The sequence below is a fragment of the Engystomops pustulosus genome, chromosome 3 (genome assembly GCF_040894005.1).
Source record: "Engystomops pustulosus chromosome 3, aEngPut4.maternal, whole genome shotgun sequence".
Taxonomy (NCBI): Eukaryota; Metazoa; Chordata; class Amphibia; order Anura; family Leptodactylidae; genus Engystomops; species Engystomops pustulosus.
This window is the reverse complement of record NC_092413.1, coordinates 215,064,952-215,088,684: the sequence shown is the minus strand read 5'-3', so window position 1 is coordinate 215,088,684 and position 23,733 is coordinate 215,064,952. Positions and strand designations below refer to the sequence as shown.

General features: G+C 42.4%; 1 protein-coding gene across 1 annotated transcript in view; it reads right to left on the bottom strand.

Moving 5' to 3' along the window:
- Positions 1-23,455, bottom strand: part of LOC140122676 (cytochrome P450 2K1-like) — a 28,851-nt gene extending 5,396 nt beyond the window's left edge. The window contains exons 1-7 of the mRNA XM_072143784.1: positions 23,254-23,455; positions 20,205-20,367; positions 15,497-15,646; positions 11,409-11,569; positions 9,854-10,027; positions 2,062-2,203; positions 200-384 (exon numbers count right to left, since the gene is read on the bottom strand). Of these exons, the coding sequence (XP_071999885.1) occupies positions 200-384; positions 2,062-2,203; positions 9,854-10,027; positions 11,409-11,569; positions 15,497-15,646; positions 20,205-20,367; positions 23,254-23,433 (1,155 nt within the window). The 5' untranslated portion in view covers positions 23,434-23,455. The remainder of the gene's footprint in view (positions 1-199; positions 385-2,061; positions 2,204-9,853; positions 10,028-11,408; positions 11,570-15,496; positions 15,647-20,204; positions 20,368-23,253) is intronic.
- Positions 23,456-23,733: the final 278 nt, after the last annotated feature.

Here is a 23,733-nt window from a genome sequence, read left to right as displayed (position 1 = left end):
AAGGGCTAGGACTTCCTACATGTCCCACAGCCTACCTGAGGTATCAAAGGCTGAAATCAGGTGGTCGAGGCACCTCAATAGCACTTGCCTGTCCATGGCACTGCTGGAAGAGTGTAGAGGTGGTCATATCCAAGGACATTTAACTAGTTTCTAAGGGACAACATGTTTCCATTTTGCACATTTTCTTCATTTTACTTACTTTTGGAATACAATAACCCTTGAAGGTGACATCTTTAGTAGTTTCATGACCTAAATTCAGAGGGACAATATCAGAAAACCTCTGGATCTCATGAATTACTGCATTTGTGTAGGGCATTTGTCCTCTGTGGCTGTACATGGGCTGCGCTGATCCAACAACTCTTCTAATTTCCTCCTGCACCTTTTCTAAATAAAATAAGGAAAAAAAAATCAGTATTAATAAGAGATAAGTATCTTGGTACATTTGCTATACTTTGGGGTCGATTTATTTATCTGTTTGTGAATTCTTTCTTATTATGCAACAAAAAATTAGAACTGCCTAAAACGCCTAAGCCATCTTTTTCAGGGTTTTACAATACTTTTACTTCTAGTACAAAAGAGGGGTTGACCTCATAAAGGGGGTGTTGCTTTTTGGGGAAACATTAAATAAATGAAACCAACTTATAGAAAGTTTAGAGGTGCAAAGTTGAAAAGAACAACCACACCCGATTTATCTATCAGCATTAGACATTGTATTACTTTAGAAACTTTCGATTGGGTCCTTGGAGCCTACCTACTCCAGGCTGAACCTCGTGCGGTGGGAGTCACAAGGTGCCAGGCATGGATGCGACCCCCACCTGTGTACCCAATCCATGACAATTCCTGTTGGGGCACCTGCATAGGGCAGTCAAGAGCGCCAGTCATGGTGATTCAAGGCTCCAAATTGTAGGTGAACCAATGGCAAGGTAGCCACTGGGTGTAACTTCGGTCGAATGGAAAGTTGTAGAGCTTCAGTGGCTGCCATTACCAGGCTTCTAATAATGCTGAAGGTGCCAATGGTGCCACTACATCCTACAGTAACCCATCAACCCTAGCTATTGCTCTACCCAGTAGCAGGTGATCGGCTTAATCTATGATATCCTTGTCTATCATATGTAAACTGTACCCTCGTGTGTAGCCAGTAATTATTGTATGTGTATGTAACCCTGTATGTTATGAGGTAACATGCAACTACGCAACCAACAAGTAGGCAAGCAAAGCAATTTGATAATTGTCTGCTCACCGTATATATATGACATAGTAGTCTGCTGTCTGTAAATAATCGCTTAACTGTTAGTCCATAAAATGTCTTCAAAATGTGAGTAAAATGTTCACAAGATATTTCCCTCCTGGGGATTAATACATTTTTCAAATTTTTGTGTTATCAAGGGAAACTTAATAATGTATTGAAAATGTATTAACACAATGGCCCACATTTATAAAAGTGTTTGCACAAGTTTTCTGTCCAACTTTGCACATAAAAGAACGCACAGACTGCTTGCACATGTAATTATAAAGTGTCTGTACCAGTTTTGTGTCGCGGATGCTCTGTGTCAACCACACTACAAAATGCTGCAGGCTACATTCACACGAACATATAGGGGACGTACATACGGCTGCTATATGTCCCCCATACATCGCATTGGACTCCATAGAAAGATAGGACATGTCCTATTTTTCTCCGGGATATGGCACCGTGCGCCATATATTCCCATGGAAAGGGGTGGGGGTGAGCAGCGCTCTCTCCCTCCTCCTCTCCCCGGCACTGCCGTGTGACCGCCGTGCTATGGTACTGAATTTCGACTCTGTGCCACAGTTAACTCAACAGAATTGTGTTGCATGCTCTAAGTTAAAGGTACACCAAAAAAAGACACTCTTCCCGAACACTGCCAGATGCGCCAGATAATTGAAGGCTGTGCACCAGTTTTAATTTATGTGGTGCACCCTGCACACTCACCAGGCAAACTACAGCTAATGCACTTTACACTACTTCTGATTAATCTGGGCCATTGTGATTAGCCTACAATCCTACCCACATGACTCATGTTTTCCTCATCCTTTTACCTTGTATATAGGGATATTTTATCATGAGAAGAATTCCCCAGCGCAGAGTGGTAGAAGTTGTCTCCATTCCGGCTGCAAATAAGTTTCTTACAAGTTTTGTTAGATTCTCATTGTGGAAATATGATTGGGAATTTCCTGCTTCCTGGAAAAATAAATAAATACAAAAAGGGAGCGAGTGCAGTGCAAAAGTCCAAGACAATGGGATAAATGTAGCATTGTGTTATATCTATGCATCATTCTTGGTCAACAAGGTGCAGCTGAGGACACGCCAATAAACACTGCTCGGTCTTTACTAGTCTGAACACTGGTCTATTTCTTCATAGCTTCATTGATTATTTATGCACCACACCCAATAATCTCCTTTCTGGATCACTTACAGTTCATCTGCTATGATGGACAGAATCCTGATCCTATCACCAGGATTCTGACATCACATTAAAGTTCCTGGGAAATTTATCCTCAGTGGTTATTTTATTTCACATTTGACCAAGCATGCATTTATTCTATCTATTTCTTCTGACCCTTTGGCTTGTCTTTCTGGTTATCCCTATTGTCCATCGATTTGGTACTTCGTTGTCCTCTAGGTTTTTGACTCAGATAACAATAGTTGCCATAGCAGTTTGTTTGTCTTGTTCTCATCTTTTATCACTAAGAGTCAAGCAGAAATCATCACCAAGTTACTGCCCATTGCCCAGGGTGGTTTCAAGTAAGTAGGTAGGGAAGGTCTGGTGGGTTCAGTTTTACTCACAGTCTGTGTCCTTTTGTGTTCTAAATCTTTTCTATTACACATTGTAGTTATGCCAATATTATGACATACAATTGTTTCATCATTGTCTCAACAATATACGTCCCCCATAGACGGCAATGGGCGCACGGCGCCCGACGGGAGACATGTCCTATCTTTTCCTGTAATACGGCGCCGTGCGCCATATCTTCCTATGGAGAGGGGCGCTCACCTCCTCCCCCTCTCCCCGTGCACTCCCCCGTTGCCCACTACAGTGTGGACGGGCAACGGCAGTGTGAATGTAGCCTAAGTGGTACCTGGTTTTCACCAGAGCCTGCAGCAAAGCGGAATGGACTTTCTGCAGCAGGGTACCACCAGGTCGCTCCACTGGCACGACTTTGCCCGCGGTGGTGGCCAAGGCTTGGTACAAAGTTGTGAGGCAGGATCGTGGTCATGGACAGGCAAGAGGTCAGGACAGGCAGCACGGGATCAATGTCAGGAGCAAAGCAGGAGGTTAAGGCAGGCAGCACAAAGTCAAGCGCGGGAACGGAACCGGGTCACAACTGGAAATCAGCAGACAGGCACAAGGCAACAAAACAAGCTTTCTCTGAGGCATCAAGCACAAAGATCTGGCGAGGAATGAAGGAAGTGGCCAGTTTTTAAAAGATTCCTGGAAGTAGCCAGCACCAATTAGCGGTGTGCTGGCCCTTTAAACCTTTGAGCGCTGGCACATCATGAGCAGGAGCGTGGAGAGGTAAGGAAGTACGGGGGGGGGAAGCTGGGGGCCGCGGTGGAACCGGAGGACCGGAGCGAGGCAAGGATGTACCCGTGACCCGAGATGTGGGTTGCGGGCACACCCCTGACAGACAAAAAACATTTAAAAAATAAGGAAACGTGATGGCAAATTAACATTTTTTAATCATCCATTACACAAAAGATTTTAATCATAATCAAAAACTCTATGTACCCCAAATATGCACAAAAAATCAACAGGTCTTTTTGAAAACAATAACCCCTCACAAAGCCACATTAACAAAATATTTTAGTAATTGCGCTTGGAAAGTAGCAATGCAAAAAGTCTTTTATCCCCACTAATTTATTTATTTATGCCAAGAAATGTCATTTTAGATTAAAAAAAAAAAAACTATACATTTGGTATTACTGTGTTCTACTACTGTGTGGTATCAGCTGTGCTACAGCCAATAGCTGGTATTACAGCTACAAAAAATATGAACAAAAATGTTCGAAAGAGGCGGCACAGTAGATAGTAGAGTGATTGAATATTAGTTACCTACAGAAAATTCCATGTAAACCATTTAACATATATATAACACATAATAAAAATAGCATAGCAATATAGAATCCGACATGTACAATGTTTAATTGAAAAATGGATGGGATATACACTATGATTGGAGGTACGTATTCGTATGCATAATGGGGTCATCCGGGTTTGTGAAATAAGTTAGGGCTGGGCTATTTAAAAATATTAAACACGTACTTACCTCCTCTGGTGCTGCTGAGGTCCCGCTCTGCGGTCTGTCTGATCTGTGCGCCCATCCGACACCATCTCCCAGCTCCGTACAATGCTGAGAGATAGGAACGGATGGGAGAAGGCGGCTACCTCGCCAGCCAGAAGCTCCCTGTGCGCGGCTTCTATGCCCTTGTAAACAAACAGGGGCCCGGATCAGACGGACCGCGGCGCGGGACATCAGCGGCACCGGAGGAGGTAAGTACATGTTTACTATTTTTAAACAGCCCAGCCCGGCCCTGACTTATTTCACAAACCCAGATAACCCCTTCAAAGGCTTAGTGAATAGTAAATTAGTAAAATTCATAGATAGTGGGGCTCATTTACTAAAGGTCCGCAGACCGCAAAAACGTTGGATATTCCAACGATTTCGGATTTGCACTGCATTTAAAAGGGTATTGTGTCGCACATGATTGGATTTTGGCACAATCGCACCGGCTTTCATGCGACACAAATCGGGGGGCGGACCATCGGACGATCCGACAGATTCGGACAAACCGCGGGATGTAACATAAAAATTGTGTTGCAAGCCGAGCACTTACATACACTGGGAGGAAGAACTCTGGCGGACCTGATTGGGGAAGCGACACATTCAGCAAGTTGGGCGCACAATGAAAGTGACAGTGCGTCGTCGAACAATGCACTTTCGGGATCTCCTCCGGACCGGGTAAGTAAATGTTCCCCAATGTTTCTATTTATCCAATGAATTAAGTAACATTTATGCACACAACTTTTATCTAATATTTACAGTAACAACATTTGAAGATAATATGTATTTGGAATTTAGCCTTCAAAATTTTCATTGTCTAAACTAGTAAATTTCACAGACTTTTTGGCATTATAGTCACTGAATTTTGTTAGTATATTGTATAAACCAGACACAGTATAGGATATTTGACAGCCAATGAATGTTTGACTTACTGTACATCTGTTTGGGCTTGTATATGGTGATGATGGCAGCCGATGGTTAGTGCCTGTGCTTAGATGGTGAGAGATGTTCTGCAAGGGATTCAAATGGAACCTCTATGTTAGACTGCAGGCAGCACATCACGCATGCGCCCACGTGTTTGGATGTCACACTACAGGTCACATGAGAACAACTTTAGTCTAGGTTAGGGTAGAGATCCCTCAAGAGACCATCTGAAACCTCATAAGGAGCATGCTGAGGCATTGTAGGGAGGCTCTACAGGCACGTGGAGGCCACACACAATATTCAGCCTCATCAGGAGCATGCTGAGGTGTTGTAGGAAGGTCATACAGGCACATGGAGGCCACACACAATGCTCAGCCTCACCAAGAGCATGCCGAGGCATTGTAGGGAGGTCATACAGGCACATGGAGGCCACACACAATACTGAGCCTCATCAGGAGCATGCTGAGGTGTTGTAGGGAGGTCATACAGGCACATGGAGGCCACACACAATGCTCAGCCTCACCAAGAGCATGCCGAGGCATTGTAGGGAGGTCATACAGGCACATGGAGGCCAAACACAATACTGACCTCATCAGGAGCATGCCGAGGCATTGTAGGGAGGTCATACAGGCACATGGAGGCCAAACACAATACTAAGCCTCATCAGGAGCATGCTGAGGTGTTGTAGGAAGGTCACACAGGCACATGGAGGCCACATACAATGCTCAGCCTCACCAAGAGCATGCCGAGGCATTGTAGGGAGGTCATACAGGCACATGGAGGCCAAACACAATACAGGCAGTCCCCGGGTTACGTACAAGATAGGGACTGTAGGTTTGTTCTTAAGTTGAATTTGTATGTAAGTCGAAACTGTATATTTTATCATTGTAGTTCCCGACAATTTTTTTTTTTTGCCCCAGTGACAATTGGAGTTTCAAATTTTTTTGCTGTAATAGGACCAAGAATTATCAATAAAGCTTCATTACAGACAATTTTAAGCTGATTATTGCAATCTGGGACTATTTTAAAGCATCCAGAGAGCTTCACCAGAGGTCACAGTGGGCAGAGGGGTCCGTCTGTAACTATGGGTTGTCTGTAAGTCGGGTGTCCTTAAGTAGGGGACCGCCTGTACTGACCTCATCAGGAGCATACTGAGGTGTTGTAGGGAGGTCATACAGGCAAGTGGAGTCCACACACAACACTGTGCCTCATCAGGAGCATGCCGAAACGTTGTAGGGAGGTCATACAGGCATTTGGAGTCCACACACAATACTGAGCCTCTTCAGGAGCATACCAAGACATAATAGGGAGTTCATACAGGCACATGGAGGCCGCACACAATACTGAGCCTCATCAGGAGCATGCCGAGGCGTTGAAGGGAGATCATACAGGCACGTGGAGGCCACACACAATACTCAGCCTCATCAGGAGCATGCCGAGGCGTTGTAGGGAGATCATACAGGGACGTGGAGGTCACATACAATACTCAGCCTCCTCAGGAGCAGCATGCCGGGGCGTTGTAGAGAGGTCATACAGGCACATGGAGTCCACACACAACACTGAGCCTCATCAGGAGCATGCTGAGGCGTTGTAGGGAGGTCATACAGGCACGTGGAGACCACACACAATACTGAGCCTCATCAGGAGCATGCTGAGACGTCATAGGGAGGTCATACAGGCACATGGAGGCCACATACAATACTGAGCCTCATTTTGTTGTGTTTTATGGATATTACATCGAAGTTGGATCAGCCTGTAGTGAGTTTTTTACTTTAATTTTCTGGGTGACTTCAAATCCAGGCCTCCATTGATTAACACATTTGATTTTCATTGATGAATTTTTTGTGATTTCATTGTCAGCACAACTTTATACAGAACAAAGTATTCAGTGAGAATATTTCATTCATTCATTCATTCAGATCTAGGATGTGTTATTTATTTATTGAATTTTTGAGCAGTGTATACTTTCAAGATTGTGGAACAGTTTAACGCTTTAGTTACGCGACCTGAAAAAGCTCTAGTGACCGGTATTTATAGCAAATTTTCATAAGCGCCAGTCAAAGGGCCATAACTTATTTTTTGGTGTGCTACCTTAAAAATTTTTTGCGCTGTTTTTTTCAGGACACATAGAGCTAGTTAAAAAGGTAATAAAAGTTCAAACATTTTTTTCCATTTTTATTTGGGGTTAAAAGTGGGAAAAAAGGCTTATTCTTGTAATTTATAGTACTTTTTTTTATTTTTCATTTTCAAATTAACTCAAAATGAACTTTATGAATAAATTCTTAATGGTCGTTTTGATATATAAAATGTATACTCCCGGGGAAATGGGAGTTTTCTGTAGTGTAGCGGGGGATTTTTTTTAAATTATATTGGGTAATGACATTGTATTTTTATTAATATTTTTTGTATGTGCTTTTACTTAATTTTTTTACTTTTGCACATTCTCCCCTGTAACTGAGGCATCTATAAAAGCCTCAGCTACAGAGGAAATCCACCACCTGTGACTGGGGATTCTTATCAGAGCGGAACTGGGTCTAATTAGACCCAGCAGCTCTGTTTAACCCCTTTAGACCCAGCGGTCACATGATTGCTGACTCTATAGAACCGTCTTTGCTCCTCTCGGCAGCGCGATGCTGTGAGGGGCAGAGAAGTGATAACGAACCAAATCTCCCATCTCCCTAGGGTCTGCCGGGATCTCTGTCACTCTGACACCCGCAGACCAGGTCCTGCCCCCACGGCTAGCACAGGACCAGTAGAAAACTGCAGTGATGTCTAAAGACTCCGGACCTGCACCCTAAAGTCAGCTTGCCAGCAAAGAGGGGGTAAAAGACAAAGTTCTAAATATATATTATCTTCAAATGTTGTTAATGTAAGTATTAGATAAAAGTTGTGTGCATTTATGTTACTTTATTCATTGGATATATAGAAACATGAACTATAAATTTTGCTATTGATTCATAGTGTATATCCCATTAATTCTTTAAATCTTTAAAATCTTAATTATGTGATTATACCGTATATACTCGAGTATAAGCCGACCCGAGTATAAGCCGAGACCCCTAATTTTACCACCAAAAACTGGGAAAACCTATTGACTCGAGTATAAGCCGAGGGTGGGAAATGGATTGGTCACAGACCCAACCCAGTATATAGTCAGACAGCCCCCTATAGTATACAGCCTGCCCCCAGTAGTATACAGCCACCCAGCCTGCCCCAGGTAGTATACAGCCATCCCAGCCTGTCCCCAGTAGTATACAGCCACCCCAGCCTGCCCCCAGTAGTATACAGCACTGTCCAGCCTGTCCCCAGTAGTATACAGCACTGCCCAGCCTGCCCCCAGTAGTATACAGCACTGCCCAACCTGCCCCCAGTAGTATACAGCACTGCCCAGCCTGCCCCCTGTAGTATACAGCACTGCCCAGCCTGCCCCCTGTAGTATACAGCACTGCCCAGCCTGCCCCCAGTACTATACAGCACTGCCCAGCCTGCCCCCAGTAGTATACAGCCCAGCCTGCCCCCAGTAGTATACAGCCCTGCCCAGCTTGCCCCCAGTAGTATACAGCACAGCCCAGCCTGCCCCCAGTAGTATACAGCACTGCCCAGCCTGCCCCCAGTAGTATACAGCACTGCCCAGCCTGCCCCCAGTAGTATACAGCATTGCCCAGCCTGCCCCCAGTAGTATACAGCCAGCCCAGCCTGCCCCCAGTAGTATACAGCATTGCCCAGCCTGCCCCCAGTAGTATACAGCACTGCCCAGCCTGCCCCCAGTAGCATACAGCACTGCCCAGCCTGCCCCCAGTAGTATACAGCACTGCCCAGCTTGCCCCCAGTAGTATACAGCCAGCCCAGCTTGCCCCCTGTAGTATACAGCACTGCCCAGCATTAAAAAAAATAATAAACTTATATACTCACCCTCCGGTGGCCCCGATCTGCAGCGCTGCTCCCCCGATGTCCCCGCGGCTTGTCTTCTGGCTTTCGCGCCGTCTTCTGTACATCACGCTGGGCGCCGCCATTGCTCTCTCCCGGGCGGCGCCTAGTATGACGTCAGCAGCCCGGGAGAGATCAATGTCAGCGCCCAGCAGCGCTGCGCATCGGGGCCACCGGAGGGTGAGTATATGAGTTTATTATTTTTAAAGTATTTTTTACTTATTTTGTGACTCGTGTATAAGCCGAGGGGACGTTTTTCAGCACATTTTTTGTGCTGAAAAACTCGGCTTATACACGAGTATATACGGTATATATATTCTTTTATCTACTGTGCCATCTCTTTCTAACATATAGTCAGAAAATAGTCAGAAATTTTTTTTTTGAAAAAAAATGTCAGATTGTGTTATAAAAACTACATTTCACCCCCCCCCCCAAAAAAAAATAAAAAAAATTAAAAATAGACCCTATACAGGTTTAGTGAGAAAAAATATTAAAGTTAGAGCTTGTTGAAGGAATTCACAAGAAAAAAAAAATTGCTTAATTATTAATGTGAAAACAAGGTGCAGAACCTAAAGAGGTAAAAGTGCTGAGTAAAAAAAGAATAAAAATGCAACTTTCTGCTGCCACAGTTGTAGTTTAGAAACTTTCTGAAAACATCACATTAAAGCCATCTAATGTACGTGAAGACTTACTCTACCTCTTTTTGTCTGACAAGAAAGACGTCAATTAAACTTCTTTGATCATTTGCATCCAAGTTCTTCAGATGTTCCACAAAGGTTCTCTTAATAAAGTCGTAGAATTCTGTAACATTTTTTATGATTGTTTTGTGACTACCCGGAAACAACTCCAGGAACGGGAATAGGTCATAAAGCTGGAAAAGTAATCAAAGGAGATTGTGATAAGTAACATTTATTGGGGCAGATTTATCAAGCTGTCTGAAAGTCAGAATATTTCTAGTTGTCCATGGCAACCAATCACAGCTCAGCTTTCATTTTACCAGTGCTCATGAATATTTTAAAGGGGAGCTGTGATTGGTTGCCATGGGCAACTAGAAATATTCTGACTTTCAGACAGCTTGATAAATCTGCTCCATTATCTTTATTATTTTTTTTGGCTCTTGTTGTGCGTGGCCCAATGCCCAATGCCCAAATCCCCATATGGCAGAACAGGGTTGTTGATAGAATCACAACATTGGGGCACATTTACTTACCTGATCCATTCGCGTTCCAACGGCGGCTTCTCCGACAAGCATTCGGGTCTTCCGGCGATTCATGAAGGTCCTGCACCCGATGTCCACCAGGTGTCGCTGCTGCGCCGAGGTCCGCCAAGTTGCGTCGGAGTTCACTGATCTCTTCCTGGTGCATGTGAGTATGGCCCGCACAACCAATTTTTTGTTTTAAATGCGGCGGTTTTTCCGAATCCGTCGGGTTTTCGTTCGGCCACGCCCCCCGATTTCCGTCGTGTGCATGCCAGCGCCGATGCGCCACAATCCGATCGCGTCCGCCAAAAACCCGGGGCAATTCCGGTGAAAATCGGCGCAAATCGGAAATATTCGGGTAACACATCGGGAAGCCGCGAATCGGGCCCTTAGTAAATGACCCCCATTGTTCTCAGGGTTGTTTTAAAATCACAACATTTTATTTTTTCATATTAAAAACGTACAGCCATAACTTGTGTGACCACCAGTACACGATCTACGCATTTCGGACTAAATTATTCAGTCCGAAACGCGTAGATCGTGTACTGGTGGTCACACAAGTTATGGCTGTACGTTTTTAATATGAAAAAATAAAATGTTGTGATTTTAGAAGACATTGCGAGTGCTGGAATACTTCCTCATCTATCAACATACTTCGGTCAGCCAACAGGACTGCCTAATTCCCTGCACCGGTAGCTGTACGAGAAACTGTGATTCCCTACATGCTGCAAACACCAATGTGAGTGAGCGGATATATTCCCTTTCTTTTCCCTTTCGTTTTTTATATATAGAACAGGGTTGTGCTGAGGTTCCCTGCCAGAGGACATCCAAGCATCACACTACTCCGCCCTTGTGACTCTTTAGTTCATTTGCATATGACTTTTAAAAATCTAGATTTGTGTAATGCTGATTCTCCTGGGACATAGATGGACGTCATTCATTGTGATACTGACTCTTATCTTAGATGACAGGTCTGTGAACCTTCATCCTCACGACATGGTTAATAATGTTAATTAGGGTTAATTATCCTCATTGCTTTTGCTAATGACATTACCAAAACCATTGGACAGCCCATAAGTCTAACATTCTCATTCGTCAGGCTTAGCAGTCTCTTAAATTGAGGGTCATCGTAGTCCATTCGCTTCCCGATTAGAATTGGCACAATTATATTTGCCACCGAAGCGTTCATGATCATGGTGGTATCGAATGGCTTCCCTAAGGAGAGAAGGAACAAAAATGAGTAAAATACAGGTTATAAACAGGTGGTACCACACATGACACGAAACTCCTGGGGCAAAATGCAAAATGTTTCATCTGAAATAGATTAGGACTACTATAGGTCCCATTTTTTTCCATATCTCCAGCATATTGTTCTACACACAGCGGGATCTTAGACTGGAGTTTTTCAGGTTTTTTCCTGAGCTTTTATTATAAGAATAAAAATTACAGAATTTACAGTATCTTGTCTTGTACTTCAGTTTTCTTTTCCCCCTTTTTCCACATTTAACCCCTCGCCACCGAAGCCACTTTTCACCTTCCTGACACGACCCATTTTCTCAAATCCGACATGTGTCACTATAAGTGGTTATAACTTTGGAACGCTTTAACATATCCAGGTGTTTTTGAAATTGTTTTCTTGTGACACATTAGGGGAGATTTAACAATGTGTCTCAGGTTCCGCCAGTTTGTAGCTGGAAAACACTCGTCTTTTGCTGCACCAGATTTATCACTGTGATGATGAATAGTGGTGCAGGATAAGTCTATTGGTTCCTACTTCAGACCTACTTTTAGTTGGTCTAAATTATGCGCCAGAATTTTGGGTGCATGGACGATTTCCTGCAAGCCACACCCCTTTCCCATGAGACCACGCCCATCTCCCAAGGGCCATGCCCCTTAATCGGACAATTCGGGAAAGTCCCCAAAAAAGGTCTAAAATTCTTTTATAAATCCCCCCATTGTACTTCAAGTTAATTGAAAAATTGGGGTTTTGCGTTTAATTATGAAAAAACTGATATTTAGTGAAAATTTAGAAAAATTCTCAATTTTCAAAATTTCAAATTTTCTCATTTTTCAGCACAGAGTCATAACATTGACCGAATGTCTGCTTTATGTTGCCATGGTTTAAATGCATCCTCTCATTCTTGTAGGATGTTAAGAGACTTAGAAATTTAGTTACAATTTTTCACGTTTTCATAAAAACACAAAATCCTGCTTTTGAGGGTCCTGCTCAGTTTTCAAGTATCTTTGAAAGGCCTAAATAATAGTATGAAGCCTGTAATTTAGCCCATTGTATAAACTACACCCCTCAATGTATGTAAACATTTGTTATGTAGTTTGTTAACCCTTTAATTGTTTTATAGGGGTTAAAACAAAATCGTGTGCAATTTTGAAATTGTAATTTTTTTTGGCTAAACGAAAGTATTTTTCAAAAAATTTACAGTGGATAAAATACCAAAAACGCTCCACAAAGTTTGATACTCAACCACTCCTGAGTATAACAATTCCCCATATGTGGTGGCAAACCGCTGTATGGGCACAGGCCAGGGCATGGAGGGGAAGCAGATTTGCATTGTCATTCTTTAAAAGCTTTACAATCTTTAGTTTTTTATTTTGGTAATTTATGTGGACATATTTATGAGGACTTATTTTCTATGAGATTATGTGTTGCGATGTTCTTTTCCGTGGTGCCATTTTGGTGCACATAACTTTTTTTAATCACTTTTTGTGAAGGGATTTTATGAATAATTACTATTTTTTACTTGTTTGCATGGGTATTTTTTGTGATTTTGTGGGTTTTTTTGTACTTTATTAGATGTGTATCGGGAATGTTGGTCTTCCGAAGACCCGAGGCTACTTTGTTTAAACCCCCTCATTACAATGTGCTATCAGCACATTGTAATGAAGGAGGAGTAAAATCAGTATGCAGTATGGAAGTATATGGTAGGATCGATCAGACAAAGTAGGGTTAAAGTACCCTAGGGAGTCTGAAAAATAGTAAAAATAAAAATAAAAAAAAAGTTAAAAAAGAAATTATAATAAAAAAACCTAAGAATTCAAATCACCCCTCTTTCCCTAGAACTGATATAAATATAAATAAACAGTAAAAATCTTAATCACATTAGGTATTGCCCCATCCGAAAATGCCAGATCAATCAAAATATAATAATGTTTTTTTCACTGCGTTTAACCCCGTAAAGGAAAATCGCGTCCAAAGTCAAAAGTGGCACTTTTTTGCCATGTAAAAAAAATTTTTAATTCTATAAAAAGTGATCAAAAGGTCGTACAGTCCTAAAAATAATATAATTGAAAACAACATCAAAAGTCGCAAAAAATGACACCACCTACAGCTCCATACAACAAAATATGAAAAAGTTATTGGCGCAAGAAGACGTCAAAATAAATAAATTGTAAAGGAGGTTTTAATTTTTGTAAATGTATGAAAACATTATAAAAACTATACAAATTTGGTATCCCTGTGATCGTATTGACCCAAAGAATAAAGTAGATGCATCATTTGGGGCATGAAGTGAAAACTGTAAAATCCAAGCCCACAAGAATACGACGCAAATTCGTTTTTTCACCATTTTCACTGCATTTGGAATTTTTTTCCCACTTCCCACTACACGGCAGGGAATATTCAATGCCATCACTATGAATTGCAATTTCTTACGCAGAAAACAAGCCGTCACACAACTCTTTACGTGTAAAAATAAAAAAAGTTATAGATTTTTGAAGGTGGGGAGTGATTAATGGAAATGAAAAAACGGGACCGGTTAAGGACACTATTATGGTGTAATTTGATATGGCAAGAAATTGTTGTGTCTTTATTGGTAGTTACTGAGCTGATGTGTCCAGAAATCCTGTGGCACAACTGTTGGTTAGTCTTCCCTACATAGATTTTAGGGCAGGTACGCTGAGCCACATAACCTACCTTCTTACAATTGAGAATTTATCGATAACGAATATGTTACCATTGTGTGGATTAGTGTAGGGTTTTTCCGGGGCAAAAACTTACAAAAAGTCCATGTCCTGCATTGATATAAACCTATAATGGTAGATTTTAGCCAATTTGTATTATGAGTGACTAAGACAGTAAAATGACTATGGACCAAGTAGTCAAATGTTTTCCTGTCTGGTTAGCAGTAGAGGGCTTATTTGTCAACCTTTCTCTTAGATCTGTATCTTCTGGGAGAATTGGCCAATATTGATCTAAGGTCTTCCGGATGCTCTCCGTATAAACATCATGGGTTCATTTGAGCAATTCCAATGGGCTCGAATATACTGTCCAACTGGGATTCCACATTTAAGTGGTTGCAAGTGCCAGTGGGTGCTATGTAAACTGCTTGTTGAGATAGGCTTACGATACACCTCCGTTTGAATGTGAGGTTAGGTCCAAGAAATTAATGGTTTTTCTCTGTATCTCATGGGTAAATTTCATCCCAATATTGTTGTTCGAACATTTACAAACATTTTCAACAAAATTTTTCATCCACCTCCCAGAAAATCAGAGCATCATCAATATACCTCTGATAGATCCTCAGAGAAGACAATGGAAGACAATGGAAGTGCCTACCCACCATCCAAGAAAAGGGTTGGCAAATGAGGGCGCACATGTGGTCTTTATAGCCATCCCTCTAATTTGGTGGTAGAAGGAGCCATTGAAAAAAAAAAGTTCTGGTGATAGCCCTTCCTGTCCTGTCCTAATAAAGGCTCCTAGTGGGAAGTAACTCTACAGCTTTCACTCTACACGTATAGGGATATTTATCCTACAATAAGGAGATCTGTGATACAATACTGAGGCAAACTGGAATTTGAATCATCATTTTATGTTGAGCACAAATCACAACAATACTTTTTAAATTAATTATAATAAAGTGATATTAAAAGTTAATAATGTTATAATGTTATAATGTCCGGATATCGGCTCCATTGACCAACGGGGGGGTTATGGTGTTATGTGTTGATTAACCCTGCCATGACATTGGTCCTATTCCTAAGCTCAGAATAACAGTAGGTTTCACCTCCTGGTTCACACAACCAAATTTTTTTTACTACTTCCCAATCTCTTTAAGTGCTGTACTTGGTTGTCAGGGTTTTCAGCATCTAGGAAGATAGTTGTAAGGTCAGTACTCCATGCCGTACCTTTAAAGGATGCAAAATATTTAGTTAAATTGACGCATTCTTCTATAATTCTCTCTTCTATGGTGCTCTTCCCCATGCCGAAATCCCGGAGTGTGGTCATTGTAAATCTTCTCATTATCTTCCAGTTTTCCCCTCTTGAGGAAACAAGTCCTAAAAAAATAAACATTTTGGAAATTCATTTTTTGGTATACATAAGAGAAATATTCTTATTTTGAGAATTAAAGGAAACCTACCACTTGAAGTGGCAGGTATAAGGGGGAACTACCGAGCACCAGCTGAGGGTGAGCTGGTGCCGGAGCTTAGTTTTGTTAGTGTTTTAAACCGCAGCATCACAGTTTAAAACACTTTTTAAACTTTATGGCAGAAGCTGCTTCGACGCAGGGAGGTACGCGCTCGGCGCACCATGCGCGGTGACTGTGCATGCGGCTACATAGGAAGTGAATGAGAGCCGCGGGCACGGTCGCACGCATGGTGCGCTGAGCGCGGACCTCCCTGCGCCGAAGCAGCTTCGGCCATAAAGTTTAAAAAGTGTTTTAAACTGTGATGCTGCGGTTTAAAACACTAACAAAACTAAGCTCCGGCACCAGCTCACCCTCAGCTGGTGCTCGGTAGTTCCCCCTTATACCTGCCACTTCAAGTGGTAGGTTTCCTTTAAAGGACACCGACCATCAGGAATCTACCTATTAATGTAGATCCAAAGGTAAGTTACTCCTTTTGTCCTAAGTCCTAAATTGTTTTTCTTTAATCCTCGACTGTTTTATTATTTGTATTATTTGTCTTATTTGACTTAATAAAAAAGTTTAAACAAAGCTGATAAAACTTTATCTAGCAAATATGCAAATTATCTTCAGAGGCTGCTGGGACTTGAGAATGAAAGCTACTCCACGCCCCAGAAGCTTCTGCTGTCCCACCTACCGGTGTGTCCTGGGTGTGCTGGAGGCTTCTTCAGAGGTCTGCGCATATGTGGCTCTGCATACACTTGAAGCAGGAGCTACTGCGCATGGGAGACACATACGCTTGTGCACAAGTAAGGGTGCATTCACACACTTGTCTGTGAGGATGTATATGGCAATGGCAGCCACATGTGTGGCACTGATCCGTGCCGTACACCGTGGAAAGATAGAGCATGCTCTATCTTTTATTATGTGTGCGGCCATGCACCGCTGTTTTCTATGGAGGGGTTACCTCCTCCTCCTCCTCTCCAGCGCCCGCCGGGCACACTGTCATGTGAATGTACCCTAAGATTGGGTGTGGGCTGAGGACGTGCCAAGATGTGGGAGAGCAAAGGCTGCTGGGGCATGGAGTAGCCTTTGAGCCCACAGCCCGTACAAGCTACTCCACGCCCTAGTAGCCTCTTCCGATAATTTACTAAGGGCCCGATTCGCGTTTTCCCAACGTGTTGCCCGAATATTTCCGATTTGCGCCGATTGTACCAGAATTGCCCCGGTATTTTGGCGCACGCGATAGGATTGTGGCGCATCGGCGCTGGCATGCACGCGACGGAAATGGGGGGGGCGTGGCCGAACGAAAACCCGACGGATTCGGAAACAACGCCGCATTTAAGAAAAAAAATGTGTCGCGAAAATGACACTTACCTTCACCAGGTATTGGCCGGTGAATTTCAGGGCATTCCAGTGCGCCTCCGGGGAACTTCAGCGCAGCAGCGCCACCTGGTGGACGGCGGAGGAACTACCTTAGTGAATCCCGGCCGGACCCGAATCCACCGCAGAGAACGCGCCGCTGGATCGCGAACGGACCGGGTAAGTAAATCTGCCCCATTGTGTGTATCAGCTTTGGCAACAGCCAATGAGTAAAGAAAAACAGTTTAGGGCAGAGCACAAAATGAAGAATCTACCATGCGATCCACCTTAATAAGTAGATCCCTGATGGTACGTTTCCTTTAAAGGACATTACCATAAAAATGGTTGACTCCTTTAACTTTTCGTTGTGTTTTGTAATTTCTGAGAACTTTTCTATTGAATCCTAGCAGCCTTTAGGATTTTCCATAACCTCCATAACGGCACAGACAGGAGGGGTCCCTCTCCTTCCATCTCAGTAATATCATAATAGCTATAAGCTTTATTAACCCCTTTCTGACCAGGCCTTTAAAGGCTTTACTGACCGGAGCATTTCTAATAAATTTTCATACTTATTGGTTTAAGGGTCATTACTTTTTTGTGCAAAAAAAAAAAAAGTTTAGCTGCATTTTTTTTCTTGACCCATAGGGAAAGTTCAAAATAAAAAAGTTAGGGGACCTTTTTTCATTTAATTTTTTTTTTTCGAGGGGGTTAAAGTTACAAAAATTGGAGACAAATATATTATATTTTTGTGGGAGTGGGGGAGTTTTTTTTAAATTTAATTGGGGAATATTAATGTTATTTTTTCAATAATTATTTAAATGTAACTTGTGCATGTACATTTTAACTTTATATTTCCCCCATGAGGTCATAAAAAACCCCTGGTGAACATTTCCACAGTTTTCTTTATTTTATATTTTTACATATTTTTTTACCTTCTGGTTTTCACACTTTAGATTCCCCAGTGACAGGCGAAAATGACCCCCTGCCTGTAGAGCTCTCCTCCTCTCTGCTTTGTACTGCTTCAGGATGGTGCTCTGAGGATTGGAGAAGGAAGATGCGAAGACCCGGTCCTGCTCTAGCGATGGGAGCAGAAAAAAACTGAGGCAACGTCAAAAGACATCGATGCAGACTCAGGACCCCTGCCCACGTAACAGCCTTTGAAGCCAGATTTTTCATGCTCGACTTGATGGTATATTTTCTTAAAAGATGTTTTACCATGAAAGAACATTCTCAAATTTTAATCCCCTAGTGATGTTAACACAATAAAGATAATTTTCAAACCTTTACTTCAAAATTTGACTGAGTTGTACTGCTGTTTTAGATCCTATCACTCAATGAGGTTCAGTGTAAGATTCCAGAGTGTGAGAGGGGGCACTGAGCAGACACTTTATGATTCCTCTGTGCTACCCGATACTGACAGTGTGCTTAGATTATCAGGGTACAGGGTTTATCTACATGTTCATTTACTTTATCTGACTCGTAGAAAGAGAGATAATACAGATCAGAGATGAGATGATGAGATCCATGAGATGCATATTACACGCAATGACATAGCTCTCCTACATCTCTGCTATTTCACAACACACCAAATCAGCTGTGCCTCACCAGATAAAGAACATATCTGCCTGTAGCTTGTAGTTTTTCTTATGATGCTGCCAGCAGGAAGTCAGTGTCTGTGTATTAGTGAGTGAGCTCTGTCCTGTACTGAAGGGGGCGGGGATAGAATGCAAGGAGCAGAGAGAGACAAGCTCCGTGAAGCCTCAGGCAAGATGGCAGCCAACCCTAAAGTCAGAAGTTACAGGGTCGTGTCCATGGGAAACTGAAATTATGTACACCAGGACTGATAGAGACAGCTTGGAATTATATCTGTGAAATGCTGTATTTTTGTTAACAACAGTGAATTAGAGAATGTGTTATTCTCTTATCCTGAATATATTTACTGTATATGGCCTATCCAATACAAAGTTCCCTCAGGTGCCATTTTCTCACTCACATAACTTTTTCATACTTCATTGTATGGATGTGGGTATGGTGTAATTTTTTTTATAATTAGTTGATGTTTTCATCAAAATTATTTTGGGACCTATACAACCTTTTGATCACTTTTTATTTGAATATGTATGGGTTAAAAAATGCAGAAGTGACAATTCTGACATAATTGGGGTCATTTACTAAGGGCCCGATTCGCGTTTTTCCCGACGTGTTACCGAAAATTTCCAATTTGCGTCGATTTTCCCTGTATTGCCCTGGGATTTTGGCGCACGCGATCAGATATTGGCGCATCGCCAAGGGCATGCATGCGAAAGAAATGGGGGGGCGTGGCCGAACGAAAACCCGACGGATTCAGAAAAACCGCCGCATTTACAAAAAAAAAAAGTGCCGCGAAACTTGCACTTACCTTCACTAGGAATAGGCCGGTGAACTTGAGTGCATTTCGGCGGACTTCAGCACAGCAGCGCCACCTAGTGGACATCGGAGGCACTGCCTTAGTGAATCCACGGTCGGTCCCGAATCCACCGCAGAGAACGCACCGCTGGATCGCGAATGGACCGGGTAAGTAAATCTGCCCCTTTGTGTTGAAGGCATGGCATAATCATTTTTATATTTTGATAGATAGGACATTTTGGCTTGTGGGGATGCCCAACATGGTAATGATCTTATTTGTTCTTTTTATATGTGCTCTGGAGAAAGAGGGTGATTTGAACTTTTCAACAATTTTACTATCATTTTAGGCCCTTTGGTGCATATGAACCCTAGGGGATCTGATTGCACTGTATCAGATTCCCTTTGGCAGAATGACAGGCCTTGTAGTCTTGAGCACCCATCTCCCTCTAGGTTATCTACCTTGTCCCATTGCAGCGCCAATCAAGGTAGTTAATGGCACATGCCAGCCTTTGACCCCTCTATATAGAGCCCTTACCAGCCCAAGACATAGTAGACAGTTAATATAAATTGGGTCAATATTATTGGTTAAGTTTCTAGCATGGAATTGGATGTAAACATCTCATTGGAACCACAGGTTTGCTATAGTGTTTACTTTAGGACTATATTGGGGTTTGAAGTCTAAGAGCTGAGCTCCATGTATATTCTTCATACTCCACACTAATAGTGAGATTTTCGGGACTCACCCATTTCATTGTCCATTTTCTTGAATATTTTCAGTAATCCTCTTTCTCCAAACTCCTCGGCGTTGTTGACCAGAGCTTCTTTCACTGCCTCGTATCCGGCTATGACCACCATTTTTTTCATTCCCATCCGGACGCTGAACACCGGCCCATATTTCTTTGAAAGCTTAAAGTCAAGATTAAAAAATACATCAAGAAAAAGATGACTTCATAGACTTATCCTACGACGTCTCCCTTATAGCACTCATTGGACCTATTAATAGGACGTGTCCATAGTGATGCTTGGACATAGAGGGGGTCATTTACCAAGGGCCCGATTCGCGGTTTCCCAACGTGTTACCTGAATATTTCCGATTTGTGCCGATTTTCCCTGTATTGCCCCGGGATTTTGGCGCACGCAATCGGATTGTGGTGCATCGGCGCTGGCATGTACGCGACAGTAATCGGGGGCGTGGCCGAACCAGATGGATTCGGAAAAACCGCTGCATTTTAAAAAAAAGGGTTGCGGTACTCGCGCTTACCTTCACCAGGAATAGGCCGGTGAACTTCAGTGCATTCCGGCGGGCCTCAGCGGACTTCAGCGCGGCAGCGCCACCTGGTGGACATCGGAGGAACTACCTTAGTGAATCCCAGCCGGACCTGAATCCACCGCAGAGAACGCGCCGCTGGATCGCGAATGGACCGGGTAAGTAAATCTGCCCCAGAGTGTTGAGCACAAACCTGGGACTAGAGAAATGGTAACACTCGTTACAGAAGCACAATCCAGAATTTTTAGAAAAAGGTGATATAGAATTGTTACTTCCTGGAGAATACAAGTATTTCCAAGAACTGACCGGTCAGTAACAATGTTCTGTACTTGCATCTGATTGGAACAGCATCTGCTGTGTAGGGGGATCATACTCTGCCGAGCCCCGGTGTTGATCAAGTGTTGATTATAAATATGTATTTTTTTTAGCTCCTTAAAATTTCATTCTTAGGGACACCCCCTTTTTAAGAGGTTGGTGGGTGTACCAACCCATGTGCCCTGTCTAGGTCGTGCAGTGCAATGCTGCCGCCGTGTTGTTTTGAGTTTGCCTCTGGTAGTGTATTTATGTGGTATTCTCCATGTATGAAGCCTTCTTCTCGTGCTGCTTTCATGTATTGAGATTGGGAGTGGTGATATTTTTAAGTAGTAGTAAGCATGTTTCTTGTGCTGGATTTGTTTATGGAGCTGTGAACTTAATTTATTAAAAGAGGTTGATTCTGGTGTAAGATCTATATATATATACACATGGAACTTGTTTTTTGTTTAATTTTTGTACTAAGCTTGGTTCCGGTGCTGTATTTGTAAAATTTATGTATATCTGGAGCTTGGTTCCGGTGCTGTATTTGTAAAATTTATGTATATCTGGAACTTGGTTCCGGTGCTGTATTTGTAAAATTTATGTATATCTGGATGTTGGTTCCGGTGCTGTATTTGTAAAATTTATGTATATCTGGATGTTGGTTCCGGTGCTGTATTTGTAAAATTTATGTATATCTGGATGTTGGTTCCGGTGCTGTATTTGTAAAATTTATGTATATCCGGAACTCGGTTCCGATGCCGTATTTGCAAAATATATGTAAATCTTGTGCTTGGTTCTGCTGTTGTATTTGTAAAATGTATGTATGTCTTGAGCTTGGTTCCGATGCTGTATTTATAGAATTAATGTATATCTGTAGCTTGGTTTTGGTGCTTTTTATTTAAATCTGTTGCAATGTGTAACGGAAAAACTGTGTGTTTCAATTCAAGTTTTTGTTAACTGTGTTAAATTAGGAGTAGTCTTGCATTCTCTCTAGTTATTTGAAGGTTGGGCTTTCCAAATTTTTTTATATGGTGTGCCCCAGGTCCTCCAGTCAGACATTGGATATGTGAGAATTATTTTCCTGAAAAAACGCTAGGTTGTATGTAAAGAATCCAATTGCAAATCAATTAATTGCAAACAGGGAAAAGGGTGGTGTCCATAAAGCATTTGCAATGCCAAAAAATGTTACAGATAAAAGGTTAAAAACAACCTGTCATCCAGAAAAAATACTGCTATTCTTGCATCTTATTTTAGAAGTGGGCATGCTGCCTGCAGATAGGGCTCTATGTACAACCTGCCAGTTCATCCTGCTCTATAACATGCTGCCTGCAGATAGGGCTCTATGTACTACCTGCCCAGTTCATCCTGCTCTATAACATGCCGCCTGCAGATAGGGCTCTATGTACAACCTGCCCAGTTCATCCTGCTCTATAACATGCTACCTGCAGATAGGGCTCTATGTACAACCTGCCCAGTTCATCCTGCTCTATAACATGCTGCCTGCAGATAGGACACTATGTACCATATGCTGAGCTCCTCCTGCTCTATAACATGCTGCCTGCAGATAGGACACTATGTACAATCTGCTCAGCTCCTCCTGTTCAATAACATGCTGCCTGCAGTTGGGACGCTGTGTACAATCTGCTCAGCTCCTCCTGCTCTATAACATGCTGCCTGCAGATAGGACACTATGTACAATCTGCTCAGCTCCTCCTGTTCTATAACATGCTGCCTGCAGATAGGGAATTATGTATTAGCTGCTCAAAGCAGTTCAGAATTTATATCTAAATTTGATTTTAAAAATTACATCTTTAAATAATTTGGATGAAAAAAACAACAGAATGTCAAACTACTACAACGGACGGTAATAAACTGTATACATTGGCCCATATTTATCAAAAGTGGCGCTATCCGCCTTGGCGCAGTTTCCCTCATTAATGTGCAGATCAGGACAGATAATTCCATACAGGAGCAATCTGCTCGGCTATGGAAAATGTGGACACAGTTGCACCTTTTTCGTTTTGGTGCAACTTCACTATACGGTGTACGACACAGCGTCGCAGCCTCGCAAACTCCGACTCAGCACTACCACGTCCCTTTAGATGCTCAGATTTCGAAAACTCCAAAGACCTTTTTTTTAAGTGCAAACTTAGACAAAAAAACTGGCGCAGACACAATGATGTATCTGGCCCAATGTTGTGGATATATCAGGTATGAGGTTTCCTTACCTGCAGATAAGTCAGATGAGGGTTCCAGAAATCTATAATATGCAAATTCCCAATCAGCGGCCAAGATCTGGGCCCCGGAGGATAATTTTTTATCTGATTTTCATTCATTAAGCTATTCACAATAAAAACAAATACCAAAAACAGCACAAAATAAGAAGCTAAAGACAAGTCCAGATCCATGGCTGTGTCTGCAGGAGTCTGGCAGCTGGGGAGCCGTGCAGTTTATGTAACCCTCAGCTCCACCTTTATATCACACTGCGGGTACACAAACATTGGAAAAAATACAAATTGGGGAATTATTAAAAGTAGTCATGTGTCACACAGAGATACAGATACTTACTGGGTCAGAGCAGATGCCAACTATAGGGACTTAACCAGGATTAATACACAGCCCTTGTTGGTCATTGCCCACACAGTGATGTCACAGTACAGGGAAAATACACACAGTGATGTCACAGTACAGGGGATAATACACACAGT